The 25,320-nt window shown below is 44.7% G+C and overlaps 1 protein-coding gene across 1 annotated transcript; it reads left to right on the forward strand.

Moving 5' to 3' along the window:
• Nucleotides 1-369: 369 nt before the first annotated feature.
• LOC119415934 (proton myo-inositol cotransporter-like) lies at nt 370-18,763 on the forward strand. The gene is made up of 12 exons (XM_037683103.1): nt 370-381; nt 510-550; nt 4,845-5,308; nt 5,403-5,562; nt 5,767-5,975; nt 7,271-7,379; nt 7,504-7,667; nt 7,745-7,859; nt 9,433-9,558; nt 9,754-9,872; nt 10,010-10,162; nt 18,537-18,763. Exons 1-12 carry the CDS (start codon nt 370-372, stop codon nt 18,761-18,763), a joined length of 1,899 nt encoding a protein of 632 aa, XP_037539031.1.
• The last annotated feature ends 6,557 nt before the right edge of the window (nt 18,764-25,320 follow it).

The following is a 25,320-nucleotide window of genomic DNA, read 5'->3' on the forward strand; positions in this document are numbered from 1 at the left end:
GGGTAAAAGAAAATGGATGTATGGATGGATGTGTTTTGTTTATTTATAACTGTGTAGAATTCTCTTTTTGTTAAACCTTTTTTCTTTCTTTCCTCTTGGCACTCTTATTCCTCCATAAATATCCTCTCAGCTCAGAACAAAAAAAAAGTTAATGTTTTAATCAGTCAAAAGTGATACCCTTGTAATGGACACTTTGTTGTTGTTTTTTTGTTTTTATCAACATACGTAAGTGTATGTAAGCCCATTTCCACTAATAAAAAAAAATAAGACATCCAATTGTATGCCATAATTTCGACTTTCAAAGTCAAAGTGAAGACATACCATTGGACGTTTCAATTTCTTTTTATTGGCAGAAACGGGCTTCCATACATGCTTGTGTTGGTCTGCATAAGAGAAGCAGCAACTTCACTTCATGCTCACTGGGTCTTCTGGTCGGACTGGTGTGCTCTATTTCCCCTCGAGTCAATACATCATATGATCCTCACAGAGGTTTCCTGTTTCAGTAAAAGACATGTTCTGCTGCACAGCGTTTGGAGAACGTTTCTCAAAGGTAGGTGGATTTTATTTATCAGAACGTTATGGTTTTGTACAGATCAAAGTTACCGGTAGTTTACTTTTTCTTGAGTCAACAAAGAAACTGATTGGAGCTAGCTTTGTGAAGTTGTTAGTGGATGAAATATAATTCAAATTAATGAATGAAACACATTTAAACGCGAGTGACAGTCACGTTAGAGATGTGTTTTGAAAACTACTTTAAACGTTTGTTGTTCCACCACACGTATGCGGGTTTATCAGCGGACAGAACATGTTTGGGTTCCTCTTTCACTTGTTTTAACAGTATTTAAACAAAATAACAGATTTTATGGACTCTGTCAATGGGCTGTCGCTCAGAACTATCAGAGGGTCTCCCCGATCAAGTTAAACAACCTTTGGCGTCTGCAGAAATGCTGTGAATGGCCACTGACGGCGATAGGCTGGCAGCCATCTTGGACAGTGCTACGTTCGTCTCTACGTACTGTTTACCCACCCGTTGATGACGTCATTTACGTTCTTGGTGCTAAATTCTCAGTCTGCAAAATGAACATACACTGCCTGGGCAAAAAATAAAAAATGGTCACACACTACTATTTGGTTGGACTTCCTTTAGCTTTGATTACATCATGCATTCTCTGTGTCATTGTTTCGATAAGCTTCTGCAACGTCACAAGATCTATTTCCATCCAGTGTTGCATTCATTTTTCACCAAGATCTTGCATTGAGCACTAGGCACGATGGGTGCATCACTTCACCTGCCTCTCTTCTTACCCTGATGCGCCCATCACCCTGGAACAGGGTCAATCTGGACTCATTAGATCACATGACCTTCTTCCATTGCTCCGCAGTCCAATCTTTATGCTCCCTAGCAAATTGAAGCCTTTTTTTTCAGGTTAGCCTCAATGATTAGTGGTTTTCATAAGGCTACACAGCTGTTCAGTCCCAATCCCTTGAGTTCCCTTCGCATCGTGCGTGTGGAAAAGTTCTTACTTTCACTATTAAACATAGCCCTGAGTGCTACTGTTGTTTTTCTTCGACTCGACTTCAACAAACGTTTAAGTGTTCGCCGATCACGTTCATTCAGGATTTTTTTTCAAGCCACATTTCTTCCTCGAAGACTGTGTCTCCACTATCCTTCCAGTTTTTAATAATGCGTTGGACAGTTCTTAACTAGGGGTGCACCGATTTCAATTTTCAGGCCGATCACCGATCACCGATTTTTTTGAAAGTCTGAACTGCCGATTCCGATTTTGGCCGATACCGATTTTTTTTTATAAGCAACAGTGTCAGGTGTTACAAGATCACAATGCACCTTCAATTTACCAATCTTATTTTATTGTAAAACATACCCTTGAAAAATACCCTAGAAACAATACAAACTTGTTGTTTTAACTTGTCATGAGGTAGTATTCTGAAATATAAATGAAGTTTACACAATTTTTGTTAAAACTATAAAATTAACTAAAAAAAATGTTCAGTTCCTTCAACTCTTTCACTTGTTACATTTAAAAAAAAAAAAAGAATGCAACAAGTGTAACATTTTCAAGTCAGTGGGTAATAAGAACTAACACTGGTAAGTTAGTTCTCACAGACTTATTCCAGTCACTTTCATTAGTGGCAGGTTTTTCTTGATGAACAAAAGCATTTCTGCTTTGTCACCAGACAGGCGACTTCTTTTCTCATCTACTACATGTCCAGCCAAGCTAAACAGGCGCTCGCTTTCAACGCTTGTGCATGGGGCAGAGAGATAGGTTCGGGCAAGTAGAGCAAGATGAGGGAAACGATTTTCATTGATCTTCCAGTAGACCAATGGGTCCTGGCTCCTTTCGACAGGAACCTCAGATAGGTAGTTCTGTACCTGCATAGCTGAAGGGCTGGCCAGCTGTTGCTCCTGTTCAATGTTCTCCTTTAAGATTTCGTCGTGAGCTGCAAACAGTAGACTACGCCTTTTGGCTGCAGGTTCATCTATATCAGGAGGTCCCACTTCAGAGGATGTTCCTGCAGCAGGTGTGCATCTGGTCTCCCCCTCTGCAAGTTTGGTCAAAAGGAGCAGTTTCACGTCATCTTTCACCTCTGCTGAGAAGTAGCGATTCTTGTACCTTGTTTTGCATAAACAAAGAAAGATGGGTCAATCATTGTGTTTTGTATACATTAACAGTTTTTATGACTTGCATGTAAATAAAGAAATGCATTTCAATCAATAAATTTTTATTTTTAATTTAATTTAAATGTTTGTTGAAATATAGTAGTAGGCTAAAAGTCATTATGGCTAAAATAGAATGTTAATAGTTACTTGCCTTGGATCCAGAACAGTGGCCAAGCTGTACAGGGGCTCATGCTCAATGTTGCTGAATCTTCTCACAACAGCCTCCAGCAACGTAGCTTTGGCTGTACCCACGCCACGGTCTGTGCTCGCTTGCCTCTCCAAAATCCGCTTGAGTGCAGTGATGGCTGGGATGACATCTGCTGCTGTAGCTGTTGATGAGCTAATCTCCTTTGTGAGTTCCTCAAAAGGTGCAAGAATGGTGAGCACATTGTCCAGTAGCTCCCACTGGTGTGCTGTGAGTGTGGCTGGTAACTCATGCTCAGCAGCATACACGCCAATAGCACGTCTCTGCTCCAACAGTGACCGCAGCATGTAGACTGTGCTGTTCCACCTCGTTGAAACGTCTTGCTGTAATCGTTTCCTGGGTTGACCTAACTGTGTCTGTATGTCATAAAGTCGGGAATAGGCAAGTGATGAATGCTTAAAATGTCCAACAATTCTCCTTCCTGTTGCCACCATGTCTGTGATGCTGCGCTGCGCCAGCTGTCCCTCATTTACAACCAGTTGCAGTGTGTGTGCCAGGCAGGGTAAACTTTTCAGGTTGATATCATCCAGCGCTTTGGCCATATTACGAGCATTATCCCGTAAAACAACGTGAACTCTTCCATGATCGATTTCCCAGTGATTCAGCATCGCCTTAAACTCTGCTGATAAATTGGCCGCAGTGTGAGACCCTGCCATTTCTTTACAGTTTAAGAGTACTTGATGACGTTCGAACTGTTCGTCAATCCACTGTGCAGTAAAACTTAACATGGACATTAAACTTACATCAGAAGTCCAGATGTCTGTTGTAAAGCTGAGTGTATTTGTATTAGCTTTTAGCAGGCTGCGGGTGTCTCTCGAAACTTGGCTGAACAACTCCGGTAATGCAACATCAGAAAAATATTTCCGACTCGGCATATTATATCGTGGGCACACGTGCTGCATCAAGCTTCTAAAACCTTTGTCCTCAACGACTGAAAATGGCTGGTTGTCTAATGCCATGAACTCCATCACTTTCCTCGTGGTAGCTTTGCTCTTTTCGTTGCTCATAAAAGCTAACAGCGACCCACCGACTGCCTCTTTGTTAGCGCTAGCTTTAGCATTAGCCTTAGCTTGGTTGCTCTCTTCAAACATTGCATACTTGGCGGCGTGGTGATTTCTTAAATGGCGAACGAGGTTTGTTGTATTAAAGGTTTTGGTGGTGGCTCCACCACGACTTACTTCGGCTTTACACGAATTGCAAATTGCGATCTTTGGCTCATTTTCTTTTACAGCGTAGAACTTCCAAACCGACGACATGGCTGCTCCGAGTGACCTGTGTGTGAGCTCTCACAGTGGAGCAAAAGGGGACAGCAGCTGATTTTCAGACCTTTCCGGAGGCAGATAAGATCGGTGGATAAAATCGGCTTCTCATTTAAAGATCGGCCGATCGCCGATCTCCCCAAATTAAGGAAATCGGGGCCGATCGATCGGCCGGCCGATTTATCGGTGCACCCCTATTCTTAACCCAATTTTAGTAGTTTCTGCAATCTCCTTAGATGTTTTCTCTGCTTGATGCCAATGATTTGACGTATATCAAACAGTCTTTTCCACGACCACACGATGTGTCTTTTGACATGGTTGTTTAAGAAATGAGAAGCAACTCATTGCACCAGTTGGAGTTAAATAACTTGTTGCCAGCTGATAATCAGCCATGCAGTAATTATCCAATAGGATGCTCGTCCCTATTTGCTTAGTAAAATCCAGGTGGTGACTTTTTTTGGGCCACGTGGGTAATGACATTGTGACCTGAGGGGGTGTGACTGGGAGGACCGGTCTCTCTGATCTGAACCTGGGCGGTGTTCAGCTGTTGGACTGATGTTATAACAGCAATGTGAGGTTAGGCCGCATCTTCTCCTTTGCTTATTTACTTACCATAAAATTGTCGTACTCCACCCCCAAACATCTACCCCAAGAAGAGCAACTCTGAGTGTAAGTGCTGCTTTCTCTCCTATTTGTACAGCAGCCTTGATGAATACAGCCTGAAGCAAATGAGTGACCGTGTGGACAGCAGGAGGCAGACAGCTGCTGAGGGTGGAGAGCAGAGTCTCTTTGGAACTACTGGAGACACTCAGGACCCCCCAGGCCAAGATGTCTACACGCCATATTTCGTCTACGTGTTGGCATTTTTCTCTGCCCTGGGAGGTTTCCTCTTTGGGTATGACACTGGAGTGGTTTCTGGGGCCATGCTGCTCCTGAAAAAGGAGATGAACCTCAATGCTCTGTGGCAGGAGCTGCTGGTTTCCAGCACTGTTGGGGCGGCAGCACTCTCTGCCCTCGGTGGGGGCTCCTTGAATGGCTGGCTGGGACGCAGGATTTGTATTCTTGTGGCCAGCTTCATCTTCAGTGTCGGTGGAGTTGTACTGAGTATTGCCCAGGACAAAATGGTCCTTCTTGCTGGCAGAATCATAGTGGGTTTGGGTATCGGTAAGTAATTTGAATTGTTGCCTCCTATAAAGTACCAAAAATATTTTTAGAACATTTGTATGTTAACATGAAATTACTTTTCCACCCCTAACAGGCATTGCTTCCATGACAGTCCCTGTATACATCGCAGAAGTTTCTCCCCCTCACCTGAGAGGCCAGTTAGTCACGATCAATGCCCTCTTCATCACTGGTGGCCAGTTTGTTGCCAGCATAGTTGACGGGGTCTTCAGTTACTTGAGCCACAATGGATGGAGGTAGGCTTTGTCCCATCTTTTTCTCCTCTTTAACACTTTATCAATAAATCCTTTGCTGAGGTGTGAACTTGGCCCTGTTTGTGGTCCTTTTTCTTCCAGTAGTGCCATTCAAAGTCACCAGAGAGACCTTTGAGTCAAATCTGAAATGCAGCAGCTGTTGTCTTTTCTAGCATACCTCTGTTTCACCCCTCCTCTCCACTGTAGGTACATGTTAGGCTTGTCCATCGTACCTGCAGTGCTGCAGTTCTTTGGCTTCATCTTCCTGCCAGAAAGCCCACGCTGGCTCTTGCAGAAGGGCCGGAGCGAAGAGGCATGTCATGTTCTCAGCCAGATCCGAGGGGACCAAAACATCGATGAGGAGTATGATGTCATCAAAGCCAGCATCGAGGAGGAGGAGCGAGACTCGGGGACAGGTTGGTTAACTTGGCAAAATCAAAAATTAATGTTGGAATGCTAATTTCATTTAGGCCATGGTGGAAATTCAACTCTCTGTTGAAAAACGTTTATCACTTCACCACTTGCTCTTGTCGAGGGCGGATGTCTTTCCCCTCCTCTCCCTCCTCCGCTTTGCTGCTCTGTCCTGTCTGTGAAACTGTTTCTGAGCCTCTCTCTACATATCTTCCAAACCATAATTTTTGCTATAGATCTGGTCAGTTGGTCTCGCAATGCAATTGATCAAATTTTCTCCACGATGAGATGAGCTTCAGGCGAGCCGAACTGTCCTGATGACACGCATGCAGCTGGATATGTCTTTGATTCCTGGGGATGCCCAAGATGCATATATAATTTTATTTATGATAACAGGTTTCCTTCTTTTTGGAATCGGCTGGTTCCTGGTTTATCGACATACAAAGAAGACGGCCGCAGCTAATTTGGTCCTGGTCAGGCTGTTGGCCTTATGTGATGCTTTGCTTCGTGTCTCGAGCACCCAGACTCAATTGCTTGGCGAACTGAACCGTAAATTGGATGTGATTTGTGAGAATCGCAGGCCATTTGCGGCCCTATAGGACTTGCTGGCCGGATGGATCAGATCTCGGGTAATATTCTCAGGCACGGACCAGCGGTGTGTCCACTTAATTTGGATGTTTTAGAACCTACATGAGACCAGCAAAGACTCAAGGCAGATAAAAATCAGTAAAGTTCTGCCTGCCTCCAAAACAAATGTTGTTTATCTGAATTCGGCTCCCTCAGCTGGCCTTGGCAGGCCACTTTATCTCAATTCGCCTGATGGCTTTGTAAATCTGACGGCCTGCCCCTTCACCTCCCATCGAGGATGTCTACAGACCTATCGGGTAAATCGGCTGAATAAACATTGTGTCATCGTTTCAGGACTCTTGGATTCTCATTGGCGCTGTCCTTGGCCAACCTCGGCACCCCCCGAAAATGTTTACAGCTCTTACCAGAGGGAACGGACTGATTATTCCATTCTTATCAGAACTCCTACAGTGCCGCTGGGAGTGTCCTTGGACATGCTCACCACCCTTGTCATCTTCCCCCTCCCCAGCAGAATGACGTTTTTTTTTTTCATGCTATCTCTCTTTGGCCATTGAGAGAGAGCCTGTTAGGAATTATTTTGCCTCCAAATCCTGCATGTTGTTACTTTCACAACTTTTTTGTCTGTCTAAACAGGTCTCACTTGTAAAAGAGTCTTTGAGGCTCAATGTGATTTATCTGTATAAATAAAGATTGAATTGAATTTAAATTTCAGGAGGAGTTGTTCTTTTACGCATCCTCCGCCACGGTCCAACTCGACGGGCTCTTGTTATTGGTTGTGGCCTCCAGATGTTTCAGCAGCTGTCTGGCATCAACACGGTTATGTAAGTTCACTATCATTCTATCTTTCATGTGCTAACCCCAGAAACACATTATGAAACCCCAAACGATAAAAGCAGCGTCTGTTCTGACTGGAACTGCTTTTGATGGCTGTTTTTCTGTTTGCAGGTACTACAGTGCAACCATCCTCCAGATGGCAGGGGTGCGGGATGACAAACAAGCGATCTGGTTGGCTGCAGCAACTTCAGCCACCAACTTCGTGTTCACCTTGGTTGGAGTTTGGCTTGTGGAAAGAGTGGGCCGCAGGAAACTGACTCTGGGCAGTCTTTTAGGTTTGGCTAATGGTTGGGCTTGGATAACATTTAATTCTTCCTTTGTAACTTTATTAATTGTTTCTTCTCTAATGCAGGTACTGGTCTGAGTTTGACTTTGTTGGCAGTCGGGTTCCTGGTGTCTGCCCAGAACTCACCGCCTATTACCCTCCACCCAGTGGACCCTCACAATTCAACCTGCAGACTTTATAGGTAAAAACCTGAAACTCATTGAGCAGGCCATTTCCATTTGTTTTACCAGTTGTAGGCAACGTGTCTGGTTGTCTGAGGTTTATGATGTAGTGCCTTGTTGATTAGTTATTACTTGACTTGGACTTGGACTTGCACAGACTTGGACTTATTTTACTCTAATTCTCTTCTAAAATTGATTTAGGAAAAAATGGATAGTCAAGTCAAGTCAACTTTATTTATAGAGCACATTTAAAACAGAACCTGTTTTCAAAGTGCTTAACAACAACATCAATGGGAGTAAAATTAATGAGGAAAAAAATATAATACACTAATCATAATAACTGAAGAATTAATAAAAAGCATTTAAAACATGGGATCGCTGAACAAAAAAACACTTAATCAATTTACACTGTTTGAAATGCCTGAGAGAACAGATGTGTTTTCAGCAGGGATTTGAAGTGAGGAAGGGAGGTGGCCCGCCTGATGTTGGGGGGCAGGTTGTTCCAGAGTTTGGGGCCCATGACTGAAAAAGCCCGATCTCCTCTGAGCTTCAGTCTTGTTTTTGGAACAGCCAAAAGCAGCTGATCGGATGATCTCAGGGCCCGAGAGGGAACGTAAGGTTCCAGAAGCTCAGAGAGGTAAAGGTGTGCAAGGCCATTTAGGCATTTGAAGGTCAACAGAAGAATTTTAAAGACTATCCTCGTACGAACAGGGAGCCAGTGAAGGGAGGACAGAACTGGTGTAATATGTTCAGACCTACGAGTTCCGGTTAAAAGCTGAGCAGCAGCATTCTGGACGAGCTGAAGACGTGAGATGGAGGCCTGGCTGATCCCAGCATAGAGTGCACTGCAATGGTCCAATCGGGTCGTGACAGAGGCATGGACTAGTTTCTCAAGGTCGGGTCTGGACAACACTGGCTTGAGCTTAGCTACCTGTCTGAGTTGGAAGAAGCTTTTCTGCAGAACAGAGTTGATTTGTTTGTCAAACTTGAAGTCAGAGTCTAAAATCATCCTGAGATTTTTACCAGACTGCTTCAGATATGGCTGAAGAGAGTCCAGGTTGACAGGATCAGTGGCGGCAGTTGAGCTAGGGCCAAAGACGACTTCAGTCTTCTCATCGTTAAAACTTAAGAAATTTGAAGCCATCCAGGCCTTAATGTCGACCAGACATTTTAACAGAGGGTGGATGGAGCAAACACTTGCTGGTTTCACAGGCAGTTAGATCTAAACTCAAATTTAATAAACCAAGATTATTTAAAGAACTATCTAAACAGGTAAGATGTTTTTGTTTTTCCCTCCTCCGAGCCGCAGTGGTTCACCTAGGGACTGTCAATAAATGACCCAACCAAACGTTCTTGAGAAACAAAAATTAAAATCTTGCATGCCACGTGACCCACTGATTCAAAAGAAACTAAACTCAAATTTAATAAACCGATATTATTTAAAGAACTACCTAAAACAGGTAAGATGTTTTTATTTAAAACATTTCAACTGCACCTTACTTCAAAACCACCAAAATATCCCATTGATGAGTTAATTGCTCAGAACGAGTGACATTCCCATTTGGTTATTTTCCTTCTTTCTTCGTCTTGCAGCTCTTGTGACTTCTGCATGTTGGATCCAGATTGTGGGTTTTGTTACCGTGACAACGGAACCGCCGTGTTCGAGTCTTCCTGCGTTCCTGTCAGTCAGGCGTCCACAGATCATGCAGCCTGGGGAAGGTCAAAATGTATCCCCCAATGTTTGTCACATTTAAAAAGATAGAAGCGTTAATTTTCTTGATATGTAATTCACGTGCTCCTATGTTTTCTCTTTTCCCACATGAAGTGCTTTTAGAGCATTTGTCTTGTTTACAACTTTAACTGAGGTGAATTAGAACAAGTGTGTCTTTACTGTGCTTCAATTTTTCCATCCAGGTGTTCTAATCGTACAGAAGAAAGTGATGGCCTAATTTGGGCTTACAATTACTGTCCTACGTCCTACTCCTGGATAGTCCTGGTGGGCCTCATCCTTTACCTTGCATCCTTTGCTCCAGGTCTTTAATTACTTTCTTTAATGCAGCATTCAAAAGGAGTTTTGTCGTCAATGCACTTACTAAGACTTTACCAACCAAAGTGTCCTGTCTCGATGATGAATGATAATTAGTTAACATATACATGCAACATATTACAGGTATGGGCCCCATGCCGTGGACAGTGAACTCGGAGATCTACCCACTCTGGGCACGCAGCACTGGCAACGCCTGCTCAGCTGGTGTCAACTGGATCTTCAACGTTCTTGTGTCTTTGACTTTCCTTCACGTCGCAGAGTATTTGACATATTATGGTAAGACTCTCTCAGCGGGTCGGCTTCAAATCAAACCAAATGTGAAGCATAAAACGTACAGTCATGTTTAAAGTGACACGTTTTAACCCATAACTCCTTAGTTTGTGTTTGAAACACAACCGTGTAAAAATATATTAAACATTGTTTTAGCTGTGCATGACAAAAACGTGAATGTCATAGAATATCCGTTAGTTTGAGTTAAGTATTTTTGATCAGTGATGTGGAAAATCAGTTAAGGGGGAGCGGTGGCGCACAGGTAAGAGAAGGTAGGTCTGTAATCGGAAGGTCGCTGGTTCAACTCCCCGTACCGACAACATCAAAATGTGGATGGGAAAGGTGAAGCACCCACACCTGCCTCCACCCTCATGCGCCCCTCTCTGGACGCCTAAGCAAGGCCCTTAACCCCCACCATCTGCTCCCCCAGGCGCCCTAGATGGCAGCTCTCTGCTCCACACAGAGGGCTGTGGTAGCGCGGTGGTCTGTGGTTGTGACAGGAAGGACATCCGGCGTAAAAAATAAAATTGGCACGTCTTCATGCAACTAGTTTGCTGTGGCGACCCCTGAAGAAGGGAGCAGCCGAAAGGAAGAAAAAAAAGTGATGCATCAATGTCTGGTTTTTATAACGCGTGAAAAAAAAAAAATTTTTGAAGAAAATAAAAAAACGAGAAGATATCGATGCTCATCAGGCTGGAAGAAATTTCAAATCCACTGGATTATTTTATCTTATTCCACTGATTCACTGAAAGATCGAATAAGCTTCAAAACCACAAAACATTGTTTTTCCTCCCAGAAGTGGTCAACCAACAAACATTACTCAAAGATCTAAAAAAGTAAAGTCAGGTCCTCTGGACAGATACTTCTGGTTGAAGCGTTTTGTCTTTAATACATAAGACTTCTTCAGTCTGAGGAGCTGCAGCAAACGTTGGTTACGTACTGTAACCCCAGATTCTATGAATATAGGCGTAGCCCTTTAAGGCTGTCGCTGATGGGTTTATCCCGTTATGCGCAAGCATCATACTGAAAAAATTAGTCCACGCCCACCTGCTGTGTGGGCCCCACCCGATCCGTATAAATTACATTAAGAGCGGGTAATCTGCTCCCAAATAGCTTATTTTTTCTTCAGCTATTCAGGAACCAGTGAGGCCCGACGCTTAAAGGGCTACGCCTATATTCATAGAATCTGGGGTTACAGTACGTAACCAACGTTCTATGTCATATAGGCTTCGCCCTTTAAGGCTGTCGCTGATGGGTTAAGGGCGAAGCGGATGTGGTCCTCGCCTCACTGGGTCCGTTCGAACACAGTAAGAAGCGGAAGCTTGCCCAAAAAACGTCTTGTCACTCAGCTCCCCGTGTGCATAACTACGCATCGCGTAATTATGTGCCATGCACAGACGCATGTTGTGTAACTATGCGTTCTGACAAAGCATGAACGCCCCGGAAAACTTTTAACGGGGAGAAGATGTTGAAAAGAGGGGGGGGGGGGGGCATGAACCAACTGGTTCATGGCTGAACAGTATAAACAGATTAATATCAATGAACTGATTATTGATCAAATGAACTGATTGGTAACAATAGTCATGAACTGATTAGTGACAATAGAACCAAAATCACAGACACAACTTGTGACTGATAACAACATCTCACACTGTAATGCATGCAGACAGAAGTGAGCTTAAACAGAGTTCCATGAAAAACAACAATATTCATTCTGTTAGAGCACTAAGGACAGAATGTGTCATGGAACGAGCCGTTACATCACGTAGGTAAAAGCGAATAAATGAGCAGGGTGTTGACCATGCAGCCGCAGTGCAAATGTCCTGCATTGACATACCATTATGCAAGGCAGTCGAAGATGCGATACCCCTGGTCGAGTGTGCTTTGAGGTTGACAGGAGGCTCTAGATCTGATGCTCTGTAGGCTTCAGAAATGGCCTCACACAGCCAGTGAGACAAGCGCTGGGTGGATAACGGGCGACCTGCAGATGCATCTCTATAATGCACAAACAATTGTTGAGTTTGACGCATTGCAACTGTGCGCGCTATGTAACACGTCAACGCCCGCACCGGACAGAGAAGATGAAAAGATGCTTCTTCTTCTGATCTGTGGGGGGGAGGGAAAAAACCCTCCAACGATATCTGTCTTGATTTAAAAGAGCTCGTGATGTTTTTAGGCATAAAAGCTGGGTTTGGTCTTAAATCAGCTGAACTACCGTCAGCCTGGATTCTGAGACATGACGGAGCGGCAGAGAGGGCAGATAAATCACTCACTCTCTTAGCGGATGTTAAAGCCAGCAGCAGGGCTGTTTTAAGAGACAAGAATTTAAGTGAAACCTGATCCAGAGGCTCAAATGGGGCTTTGATCAGGGCTCGCAGGACCAGCGTTAAATCCCACTGTGGAACGAGTGGGCGTGAAACCGGCCTATGTCTTTGTACACCTTTTAGAAACCGCTTCATTAGCGGGTGATTAAAAGCTGTTCTGTCTCCGAACCCTTCGTGGCAGGAAGAGATGGCTGCAGCGTACGTTTTAATCGTGCTGAATGCCAACTTCCTATCCATCAGCTGTTGAAGAAAGGACAACACGCCGCCTAATGGACATGAGGTGGCCTCTAAACCTTTCTCTGTACACCAGCGCTGAAAGGCCGTCCACTTTGATGTGTACAGAGCTGTGGTAGATGCAGCGCGTGAATCTTGAATCGTGCGCACTACATCCTGAGGGAGACCCATCCTCTCTAAGCGGGACCGCTCAGCGGCCAGACCCACAGGTGCTGGCCTATTTCTGGGTAACTCCTGATCGCTCCTCCTGCTTGAAGGAGAGCATCCTCCCTCCACGGTAGTTTCCACGGACGACCCGATAACAGACGTTGCAGGACTGGAAACCATGGTGCGTTCACGCGCTCTGGAGCTACCAGGAGAGCTGTCAATCCCTCCTCCTGAACTCGGATCAGGAACCGTAAAATCAGAGGAGGTGGGGGGAACGCGTACAGGAGCATTTTGGGCCACGGGCTGTGAGCAAATGCATCCACCCCCAGCGGTGGATCGTCTCGCGGGCTCAGGGAAAACCATAATTGGCACTGAGCGTTCTCTCGCGTCGCAAACAGGTCCACAGCTGCTTTGCCAAACTTCTGCCACGTCTGAAACATCAGGTCTGGATGGAGTGTCCAGTCCGCGTGACGTGGGCCGCCCCTGGACATCACATCTGCTCCTCTGTTCAGAACACCGGGTATGCAAACCGCTCTGATGGAAAGCAGATTTCGGTGAGCCCAACACAGTAGCTTTCGCGCAATGTGTAACATCTGGGCTGAACGCACACCCCCCTGGCGGTTTATGTACGCAGCCGTCACCATATTGTCTGTGTGAATCAACACGTGTTGATTCTGTAGCACGGGAGCAAAGTGTTGAATCACATTCAGCACTGTGCGACACTCCAAAACATTGATGTGGGCTGATGTGTGGTGGGGCCACAGCGCCCCTACTGCTTGGGATAGGCATGTCCCCCCCCAGCCTGACAGCGACGCGTCCGTGAAGACTGACACGTGTGACGTGGGTCTGCTGACGGGGACTCCCTCTGACAGAACCAGGGTGTTTCCCCAGTGTCGGAGGTCTGCTCTCACAGAGGGAGGGACAGTGATCATCCGTCTTTTGTGTTTTACTGGATCCACACGCAGACGCGCAAACCACCTCTGGAGGCATCTCATGTGTAACAAACCCAGCGGAACCACTGTGTGAGCTGATGACATCATTCCCAACAGCTTCATGACGGAGACGGCTGTTATCACTTTGCCAGGTCTTACGTGGCGGAGTTGACTTTTTTTTTTTCTGTGCAGCGGATGCAGGGCTGTCTCCACACACTTTGAGAACGTACGAGGTGCGAGGGAATACCCAAAAGGCAGCCTGTTGTACTGGTACTTCATCCCCTGAAAGGCGAAACGCAGAAATTTCCTGTGTTTTGGGATGATCGGTATGTGAAAATAAGCATCTTTTAGATCGATGGAAACAAACCAGTCGTTTCTCTGGATGTTGTCCAACAACTGTCTGTTTGTCAACATGTGAAACGGTCTGTCCATGATCGCTTTGTTGAAAGCTGACAGATCCAGAATCGGTCTCATCCCTCCGGTCCTTTTGGGGACCAGGAAGTAGCGTGAGTAAAACCCTGTGTTTTCCTCTTCGTTGGGAACTCTTGAGATTACACCTTTTATCAGAAGCTCCTGAACTTCTGCATTTAAGGCTGAGATTTGGTCTGGTGATGACAGGACCGTCTCTATAACTCCTTCGAACGGAGGGGGTCGGGTTGCAAATTGCAGTGTGTAACCCTTGCATAACACTCTGTCCATCCATCTGTCCGGCGAACAGGTTTTTTGCCACTCTGCGTAACGTTCGTGGAGTGGACGTGCGTTTAAATGATGTGCCGTGTTTTGAACGGATGTCATCCAATCCTCCGCCTCGACCGCCGTCATGCGTCGCGGAAATGTTTTCCGCGTGACCCAAGGCGAGGCTTCCTCGAAAGGGCTGTTCTGCGTGCGCCCGTGCGCTGTGTCCGGATCGCGGACCAACCTTCATGTCCGGGCGGGGCGGTGTGTGCTGAGGCGAAGCGTGTGCCAGCTGATGACGTCGTGAGGCTGCACGTTTAACGTCGCTGTGTGAACGTTGAGAGGCGGAGGACGTGACTTCATCAACGCCGTGCTGTCGAAGTGAAGGTTGTGAGCCTCGCGGGAGCGCACGTTTTCTCTGGAGGGACGCGCGCCACTCTCGCTGAGGGCGGGGCTCGTCACTGGATTCGTTCAGCTGTCTCACGCTTATGCCGCCGTGAGCTGCCGATCGCTGAGACACGGTGGATGACGGCCGCTCGCGTTTGCTCAGGAGAGGCGTGTGTTGTTTTCGCTGAGAGCGGGGACCTCCACCGGACCCGGCCTGCGGTCCCACATTTATACCGATGTGAGCCGGTGAGCGCCGGGCAGCTGTGCATGCATCATCAACACAGCGCCGTTTGGATGGGGGCTGTTTGCCTCGCTCGGGTGCGCGTTTAACACCGCTTGGGTGGTGATCGTGCGGGTCTGATTGACAACAAGTTAATTCGCTTACCGTGGTGTCGCGCGAGCGTCTGGACATATGATGGAGCGACGGTGGATTTAAAAAACCTTTATATAAGGACACCGGCTCTCTATGTGTGGAGGATGTGTGTGTAGCGGCTGTGAGCTCATCCGAACTTACAGACTGGCTAAAAACAGGCACTTTGATCTTTGAAAAATCATTTATTTCAATTCCTGTGTCATTTATACACACATCCTCCGCAGACCGTCATTTCTTAAATCTTCTCCCCCGTGAGCTCTGCGGTTTGTTTGCCCCAAGCGCCGTCTGCAGGCGATCTCTGGGGAAACGCTGGAGTGCAGGTTGCCGGAATGAGGAGGGGTGGTCTCTGACGGGCGGGGCTGGTGGTGGAGCTGGGCGAGACGAAGCTGCTGCTGCCGTGGAGCGCCGATGTTTCTGCCTCTGCTCTCGACGGTCTCTCCAGCGGGCTGGGGGACGGGATGAGCCGCGCGGCTTGATGAGATGGCGCACAGCTTCCGACATCTCCTCCGACTGCTTCGAGTTCGCCAGCATGGTCTTCAAGCTGCTTCCGAACAGCGAGTCCGATGAGATGGGGCCCTCCATCAGGTCCTTGTGCAGCTTTTCCGGCAGCAAGGGAGAGTGACGAAGCCAGGTGGAACGTTGGATTACCGTCATCCACGCTGCAATCCTCGACAGGCAAACCGTGGAAGCGGCGCACATGTTGAGGATGGCGTCTGCCGATTTACACAGGGAGCTCTTTGTCTCCTCCGGCAGGTCTGAGGCCTCCAGCCTTTTCGACATGCTAAATGCTAACAGCGCCACGTTGTTGTTAGCAGCGGCCGCCTGAAAAGCACACTGGTGGGCTCTGTTGGAGAGCGCGGTCACCGCCTGGTCGTGTTTCCCTGGAGGGACGGGACGCTTCTCCAGCCTGGACAGCTTCGCTCCGAAGGCTTCCACGAGGCTTGGCTCAAGGGGGGGTACCGAGGGATAGCCCCGCTCGGTGAACCCCTCCACTCTGGTGATGGGGGCGTAAGTGGAGACGGGCGCCCTTAACCTACCAGGACCGGCTGCGGCCTCGTTCCAGTACGATGTCACCGCTGGAAAATGAGGCCAAATGGGATCAGGACGGCGAGCCGGCGTGGAGCCAAACCTTCCCGCAAGATCATCCGATCTGAGCGGGGGGGGGGGGGTTGAGGGGACGGAGAGCCCCTTTACGTTAGCAGCTTCCCGGATAATGGCGGGCAGCTCCGAGAGGAGCGCGCCGACGGCAGGGAGCGGTGTGGTCGTTGAAGCGGGAAACCCCGGGGGAGTCGAGCATCCGCTCGGCCTCCCTCTTTCCAACACTGCGCTCCCCGGGAGGGAACGAGCGTCGGGGCTGCTGCTAACGTCACCGGTCCCAGAGGAATCATCCGATTCACTCCGCGAGCCGGCGTCGAAGAAATCCATGGCGTCGTCCAGCGAGCAGTCTCCCGCCACGGACAGGCAGTCCTCGATGGTAGCCTTAAACAAGGCTGCTCTCCTCTGCCTTTCCTCCGGTGGAAGTTCGTCACAGAGGCGGCAGGAGGAAGCGCGGGCGACGTGGCGGGGACCCAGGCATCCCTCGCAGGTGTCGTGCCGGTCGAAGCTAAGCAAGTAACCGGTCTTGCAGGAGGGACACAAGCGGATGGTGCTGGAGCTGGACATCTCAATGAAAAGGTCAGTTGTTTTATTATATTAGCTTGCTGAAGAAAAATGGGAGCAGATTACCCGCTCTTAATGTAATTTATACGGATCGGGTGGGGCCCACACAGCAGGTGGGCGTGGACTAATTTTTTCAGTATGATGCTTGCGCATAACGGGATAAACCCATCAGCGACAGCCTTAAAGGGCGAAGCCTATATGACATAGAACTCAGTCTTATAAACAGCACCTTCCATAGTGGATCAACCAGTTTGTGGACAGCCAAAACTACGGTAGCTGTTCACATGATAAAGGAGGACCATCAGCCTCACGACCGATTGTTAGTGCCCTGATGGCCGCTTGCTATTCACAGAGGGCTGAGTGATACTGATGGGGGATGTAAAGGTCATGGAAGCTTTTCATTTACTAATGTCAAACATTATAGAACCACTTGTGTGTGTTAGAGTTGTTTTGTTAGAACAAAGTGGAGCCTGCAGGAGCACGGAGCCTGTGCACCTGATAAACTTCAAGGCCCCTAAGCTGGAAAGCAGAGTTGTCTTGACCTCACCTTTTCTGATAAGACTGTAAGCTGATTCTCCTTTATGCTGTCCGCAGGCAGACCTTGTGATCCAGGCAACATATAACATTTATATGCTTGTTTCCAATTGCTGCTCCTCTTGCAAGATAAAACCTGGGTTGTAAAGATCTTCTAGTTTTCCTTGCGTAGCTTATTTATTTAATGAGTTGATGAAATGTTAATTGAATTATTCAACAGATACTGTCAATAACAGCATTGTAAGAGAGTGACAGTTGGACACGGAGGCTTCCGCCTCTGTTTAATGAAGGACGGGATTATTGTTGTTGTTTAATGATGGATAAGCGGCAAACAATTTCCTGCGGGATCAGTAAAGTTCTTATCTTATAATATTACTCAAAGGTCAAGCATACAACCTTCAAAAGCATATAAACAACCGTGGAACTCTGTCCCGTCATCAAACACCAATCTTTACGAGCCCACTGTTTTAAGCACATTGAATAGCAGCCAGGGATTCTCAAAGTTAGGATTTGGACTACACTGTGGGTCGTGAAGCACCAACTCTGGGGTCTTAAGATGATTTTCAGGCATTGAATTAAGGTACAAAAAAAAAAAAAACCCAGCTACTAATACATGTTTGCTACAGCTGTTACCTCTATTAGAAAAATGTGAATTCTTTAAACAGACGTACTTGGGATCTTGAGCAACTGGTATTTTGTGGATCAAACTTCAAAAAATGTCAGAACCACTAATATCAAGCCCCAGTCACACTAATCTCCAGGAATTAAACGGATTTCAAACCGTGCAGCTTGAATACTAAGAATGAAACACAAATGTCCTAAATGAGTGAGTTTATTTCAGCTTATCCCTTCAAGGGTCCCCAACAGCAAATGAACTTGTGTGAACAAAGTTCATGCTCACTCATCCAGGTACCAAACCCAATAATTCTCAGTCAGGTCATCTGAACTCGTGAAATATTTGGCAATTGTTTTACGTTGGATGCCCTTCCTGATGCAACCTGGGCTTGAGCTCGCAACCTCAAGCTGACAGAAATCTGGGGTGTTCAAAACCAGTTGTTTTTAAAATAACGTTGATTTGATACCGTCAGACATTTCTGTATGTTTCTGTGTCCCAGGTGCGTTCTTCATGTACACGGGCCTGGTGGTGTTAGGGCTCCTCTTCGTCTACGGCTGCCTTCCAGAGACCAAAGGTTTACAGCTGGAGGACATCGAGAACCTGTTCACCGGGCAACTCTGCTTTTGTGGAGGCTCCGCCCCCAACGACAAACGCTACGCTCACTACGTTCGGGTAAAAGGCAGCAACTACCTCCATTCTGACAACAGTGCCTCTGATGTAGAGTAGACTGGGCGTATTTTTCTCTTTGCACTCCTTTTTGGGCTTTTCTTTCTTTTCAGTTTTAAATCTGCTCGTGCTGGAAGAAAACGTGATCAGAAACACTCACTCTACCTGGTGGGTTGCCAGTCACGCCGGTCATTGTTACCTTCCATCCATACATCCATCATCTTTTACCTGCTTCTTCCTTTTCGGGTCGTGGGGATCACTGGTGCCCATGTCCACCAATCACTGTGTGAGAGGCGAGGGACACTGGACAGGTCTCCAGTCCATCACAGGGACACATAAATGAGACAAACAACCATTCACTCTCTCTCACACCTAGAGACAATTTAGAGTTGCCAGTCAGCCTAACGTGCATGTTTTTGGTCTGTGGGAGGAAATCGGAGTACTTGGAGAAAACCCACGCATGCACGGAGAGAACATAAAAACTTCACCCAGAAAGGTCCTGGGCCGGGATTTGAACCGGTGGCCTTCTCAGTGAGAGGCAACAGCTCTACCAACTGATCCACCGTGCTGCTCGTCATAGTTACCTGCCTGTTTTTATTTATCTGGGTTCAGGTTGCTTCAGTTTTTTTTTTTTTTTGTTTTTTATATATATTTTATTTTGCTAATGTTAATTTTTTTTTAAATCATAATTGCAGGAAAGCAAGTCTCTCCTGTTGTTGTTTACAGAGATTAACTCCGGTCACTGTAATTAACTGTGACAGTGATGCTGCTTATTGTCCCAGAGAAACACCAGAGGCTTGAACACGAATCATAAAAATGAACAAATCATACGGATACATTTATTAACTGAATAAAAGAGAAAATGTTTCTTCTCAAAACAGTTCCTTGAGACAATTTTTTGAACGTCCAGATCGCTAAATCCAGAGATTGTGAAGAACTCTGCATGATTTCCGTCTGATTGTCCAATCTTTGTGCTTGATTGCACCAGCAAGAATGGGTTTGTTCTAAAACACTTTCTTTTAATCTTTTTTTTTTATTTTTAAATACATCCAACTTTCTAGGGCTGGACGATATGGCCAAAACTTTTATCGCAATATATTTCTTAATTTTGGTCGATAACGATATAATTCCAATATCGATAAAACAATATAAAAACCTCAGAAAAAGTGTAAAACTGTACAAATAAAACAATGTTCTCCATTTATTTGTACTTAGCCTTCAAAGAAATTTGAAATCACCGTCAAATAAACATAAAACTCTCAACTTTGTCCATATTAATAATAGGGATGCACGATATTATCGGCATGGTATCGGTATCGGTCGATGTTATCGTTAAAGTTCAATGTCGGACATCGGCCATTCCATCAAAATAACTCACCGATATAAAAGACGCTGTTTTTGTATGAAAACCCAGTGACAAAGACGCCTGCAGCGCCAGCACAACGCGACGACGTCATGCGCGCCTACCTGATCTGATCACGGCGGAGAGGAAGAAGTCAAAATGTCGGCGATATGGAAGGTTTTTTTTTTTTCATTGATGTCGGATTCCATTGATTTTTGGACTACTTTGAGCCTCGCTACATTGTCCCTAGTCGGAGATATTTTTCTGACGTAGCCTTACCCAAGTTGCAAGCTGTCATTTCTGACGTCATTGAAAAGCTAATATCACTTGGGTGAGTTTTACCACAGACACTTGGACGTCAAGTGTTAGCCCCATTAGCATGATTAGTCTTACGGCACAATGAATAGACAAAACTTTGAACTTACAAAGGCTGTCCTTCATGCACAGGAGTGCAGAGGATCCCACACTGCAGCTAGGAATCCGGAATCAGCCTCCACACGTGAGACAGCATCCATCGCAGGTGTCCAGTGCTAATAAATAACATTTAGCACTTTTCATTTAATATAAGTTAAAGTGCTATACATATCATATGGCTGTTACTGAATATATGTCACCAGCTCTTACAGCTGTTACACAATTTTTGTAGCAAATAAGCCTAAATAAGAGGACTATGTTTTGACAAAGGAAAGTATTTAAAATATCGGTATCGGTTATCGGCCAAATAAGTTTTAATATATCGGCATATCGGATATCGGCCAAAAATCCAATATCTTTCATTCCTAATTAATAGTTTTGACTTTAAACAACAACATAACCTAACCCTCTTTTGATACAGCTTGGGGTGTTGTTTCAGGTACACGTTGGCTCAAAATTTTGTATTGTGATATTGAATTATTGTCCAGCCCTACTTTCAGCTGATCTCTGCCACATTTGGGCATTATCATATCTGTACGTTTTTAATAAAACACATTCTTGTTGGCGTCACTAATGTGGGTTTACTTGTCGTCTGCACTGTTGTCAAACAGAACAACTATTCATGTGTTGGTGTCTTCAGTGAGGATCTTCACTATAAAAGCCAAATGGGTGTCCTTTTGTTTTAATTTAGCTTTTTCCAAACAATACTACTTTTTGAAAATGTTCATTATGACAGACTGCTAGAATAAGTTTTCCCACATTGTTTTTTTTATTTTAGCGAAGTTTGGATTTCACCCCATCACAGTATGGAGCAGTGGACTCTGACAGTGCCATAGCCTATATAACTGTAAGTACAGTGTCCAGACAGTTGATGCTCTTAAAGCCTTGCAGCCATACTCTAATTGAAAAATGCCTTTTATTGTTTAGTGTTATGTGTTTGTTTTACAGCTGAGGTAACCGTGATCAAGCAGTCCTACGGCACTCTTGCACTGGTTCACTTTGATAAATGCCAGTTTTGTTTAGTGATACTGTTAGCATTTACAAATTCTACATGATCTCATATTCAAATGTTGCTTATGCTGTTATGCAGACTGTGAAGTGTTTGCAAATTGCACAAAATGTTCATTTAAGAACATGCTTATTTCTATGTTGTTGGGGTATTTTATGTCATTTTGTTTCAAATTAGTGTATTGGTTATCATAAAAATATGCCAGTAAAAATATATGTATTTTTTTATGCAAAACAACTCGATTGCTGTCCTGACCACAAAAAAAATAAAGAAATTCTACTTTTTGTTATTTTCTGCAAAAGTTACCTTTTTATCCTCAATTTAACAGTCATTTTTTGCATATTGTATTGACGTTTTAAAATTATATTGTAGATCTATTTTTTTATTCACTAAACGCATAAATATGTGTTCATTCATCAGAAATGTGAGTATGGAATCACGTTTATCAATGTGCACTCTATATAATTTAATATGCTTGTTAATTTACTGTATCATAGGGAAAGACAGTAAATCTGCATGAAGCAGTGAAACAGAAATGAGGCTTTATGATCGTTGTTGTTTTATGAGGACATGTCAAGTGTTAAAGGTTTGTAAAGACACTATCAGATCTTTTTCTTCCTTCGATCAGTTGGTTTAGAAAATGGTACAAATCAGCATTTTAACATTTTCGCATTTCAGCTGTTGGATATACAGTCTTGAAATTAAAAATGTTCAGTTCTTTGTCAAACAGTTCAGCCTGCAGATTAAAAATAAAAAAAGTTATTTGTTTTATTTTGTGATCAATCCAAATCTGTTTGTGTCGGTCATTCGTGCTTCTTAACGACACTTTGATCTGCGTTTGTCCACGTCCCAAAAAATCTCAAAACTAATACCATTTATTAAAAAAGGTGATTTTAAACATAATTTCTTAGTTTAGGGTAGTTGAGGTTTGTTAAAAGTCAAACCGTAGCAACATGTTTCAGTTGGGGAGTGCTGTGACCATGCGAGTATGACACCTAGATGAAAAATCCATCCATCTTGTTTCTTCATTTCTGGCTCTTGGTGCCCTTGTCCAGCAGGCATTGTGTGAGAGGTGGGGGGACACCCTGGACAGGTCTCCAGTCCGTCACGGGGACGCATAAAGACAAACAAGACAAAAATAAATAAAATTCACACTCACACCTAGGGACAATTTAGTTACCATTCAACATAACGTGCGTGTTTTTGGTCTGTGGGAGGAAACCGGAGTACCTGGAAAAAACCCACACATGCACAGAGAGAACATGCAAACTCCACCCAGATAGGAACGTAGATCGACCAGGAAACGGAGAGCTTTGCCCTACAACTCAGCTCCCTCTTCACCATAACAGACCGGCACAGAGTCCACAATACTGCAGACGCTGCACCAATCCATCTGTCAGTCTCGCGCTCCATTTTTCCCTCACTCATGAACAAAACTCCAAGATACTTGAACTCCTCCACTTGAGGCAGAACCTCACCCTTGACCCGAAGAGAGCTACCCACCTTTTACCTACTGAGGACCATGGCCTCAGATTTGGAGGTGCTGATTCTCATCCCCTTGCTTACCAAAGTATATTGCATTTTGGCAATAAACTAAAAAATGCACCTCCTTTATTTGTCACCGTATTGTTGTGGAGGAGTTTGTGTACCTGAGTGATACTTTCAGGGGCTATAGCCCACAGTAAGGTCATCCAGGGCAGAAAGAGCGATTCTCACTTGCAGAGACACTTGTGTGGACGGGCAAAAACAAGCAGCTTGATGTTCGAAGGGCAAGACGGAAAAATGGACTGAAATTCCTCCAAGCTGGTGTGCAGGACTGATCAACAGTTACCAGAAACGTAGTTATTGCTGCACAGGGGGGTCAAACCAGATACTGAAAGCAAAGGTTCACATACTTTTCCACTCAAATATGTAATATTGTATAATTTTCCTCAATAAATAAATAACCAAGTATGATATTTTTGTCTCATTTGTTTAACTGGGTTCTCTTGATATTAGGACTTGTGTGGAAATCTGATGTTTTAGTTCACATTTATGCAGAAATATAGAAAATTATAAAGTGTTCACAAACTTTCAAGCACCACTGTAATTTCAAGAGTGTTTTTGTTCTTCACACATTCTTACAGTTGTATAAGTCATCATCAGGTTAATTTAGTTTTAAACCTGAAGTTGTCATTCTCTCATCATTCAGGCTGGTTTTTGACCAGTGACTTGTTTTTTTGTGCATGCCTGCACATCCTCGTAACCTGATCTGTTTGTAATGGAACTGGTGTCCATCAGCATGACGAGGTAGGATGAAGCGCTGAAGGTTTTAACACGCAAACCAAACATTCAAAAAGACACTTCAGGGAAAACAAAACTTAATCCTTTCCTGCTGAGTGTTGGGTTGCAAAGTCAGGGTTTGTTCTATATCATCTGAGGTAGCTTTGGTGTAACTGAGCCACATTTTGTGTTTGCTGTATACGACTGATCCCTTATGCACTTCAACCGTTGTAACAAATATTTCAGAGGACTCGAGCAGTCAAGTGAACAAACTGCAAGGACTAAATCTTTGGCTCGTCCGATGAGATGGCGGTCCGTGCAAACTCACTCGTCTAAGCCTGCCTCTTAACTGCCCCGAAATTTACCCACAAAACCAACATCAGCCGTAAAACGAGACTGTGAGATTGTATGTCTTCAGTTGAGTACACTCCGTCTTTGTGAAAAATATTAGAAGTTACTTCAAATACTTAGATGAGACGGCAAGACATGACAAGCGGGAAATCTGGTATCAAGCTATAGTCTCAAGTCAACCATGACTACGCATCAACTTCTAATAGCAGCTTTGGTAAGAGGAACAATCCCTGTTATTACAATCAAATCGTTGGCTCCATCTAATAAGATTTAAACAACCAGTCAAACGAGAACCTGGTCAAAGCGATTGGAAAGTTAACTGCCAGAACTGATACTTTCGGAGAACAATTGACAAAAACATCCACAATGGTAGCTAGCATTGCTAACCTGGTGGAAATGAATGCAGCTGACTTCAAGGAGTGCAAAGCCAAACTAAATAAAATACACTGAGAAACTAATACTTGTCCAAGTAAATGAATATTAAAAAGAAAGAGTAACTGAAATGGAGAGATACAAGAGGTGCTGGAGCCTCAAAATACAAAGCCTTCAAGAAAAAGACAATCAAATTTGTGAAGCAATCATCCTCATCTTACCAGATATCGCACCGCAGTGGGCCTGAGCTATGGAAACAATTGTCAACAGTGTTCACCGACACGGCAAATGAGAAGAAGGAGCCGCCAAGTCATCATCCAGTTTGTCTTGAGGTTTCACTGCGGTGAGATCTGGAAGTTTACAAAAAAATTCAAAAGTCTGCAAAGAAGCTGGGATCTGCTTCAAAGTGGACTTTTGCAAAGTTGACAGGGAGACTTGTGCCGCAGCATCTAGATGGAGGAAGCACGATGGAGCTACTGGGAAGAAGGTCTACTACAAAGGCCCTGTTGGATATATCAATGGCAAAAGAATCGTAGTAAATACCTGAACCCACTCATAATTCTCTTGGAAACTCAAATAAAGCCTTTCATTTTAATATATTTATTCTTAAGTTTTATGTATATATATATATATATATATATACATCAGAGTCAGAGTTTCTTTATTGTCATTCGCACCTCATGTGGTACATGTGGTGGAGCGAAATTATGTACACAAGGTCCCAGTTACATCCAACAATAAAATGTATAAGAAAAACAGTAATAACATCTAAGATATGAACTAAGAAAAACATCAACTAAATATACACTAAGCACTCATAAAAACATTGAACATCAGCACAAACATGAACATGAGTCTGTGAGCAGA

Source organism: Nematolebias whitei, chromosome 10, assembly GCF_014905685.2.
Source record: "Nematolebias whitei isolate Nwh7 chromosome 10, NemWhi1, whole genome shotgun sequence".
In the NCBI taxonomy this organism is placed as follows: Eukaryota; Metazoa; Chordata; class Actinopteri; order Cyprinodontiformes; family Rivulidae; genus Nematolebias; species Nematolebias whitei.

What these genes read in the sequence shown, in the direction of transcription:
- LOC119415934 (XM_037683103.1), top strand. An exon ending in TTGGAGAACGTTTCTCAAAG is followed by an intron (nt 551 to 4,844) that starts GTAGGTGGATTT and finishes CTATTTGTACAG; the next exon opens with CAGCCTTGATGAATACAGCC. An exon ending in AGAGTATTTGACATATTATG is followed by an intron (nt 10,163 to 18,536) that starts GTAAGACTCTCT and finishes TCTGTGTCCCAG; the next exon opens with GTGCGTTCTTCATGTACACG.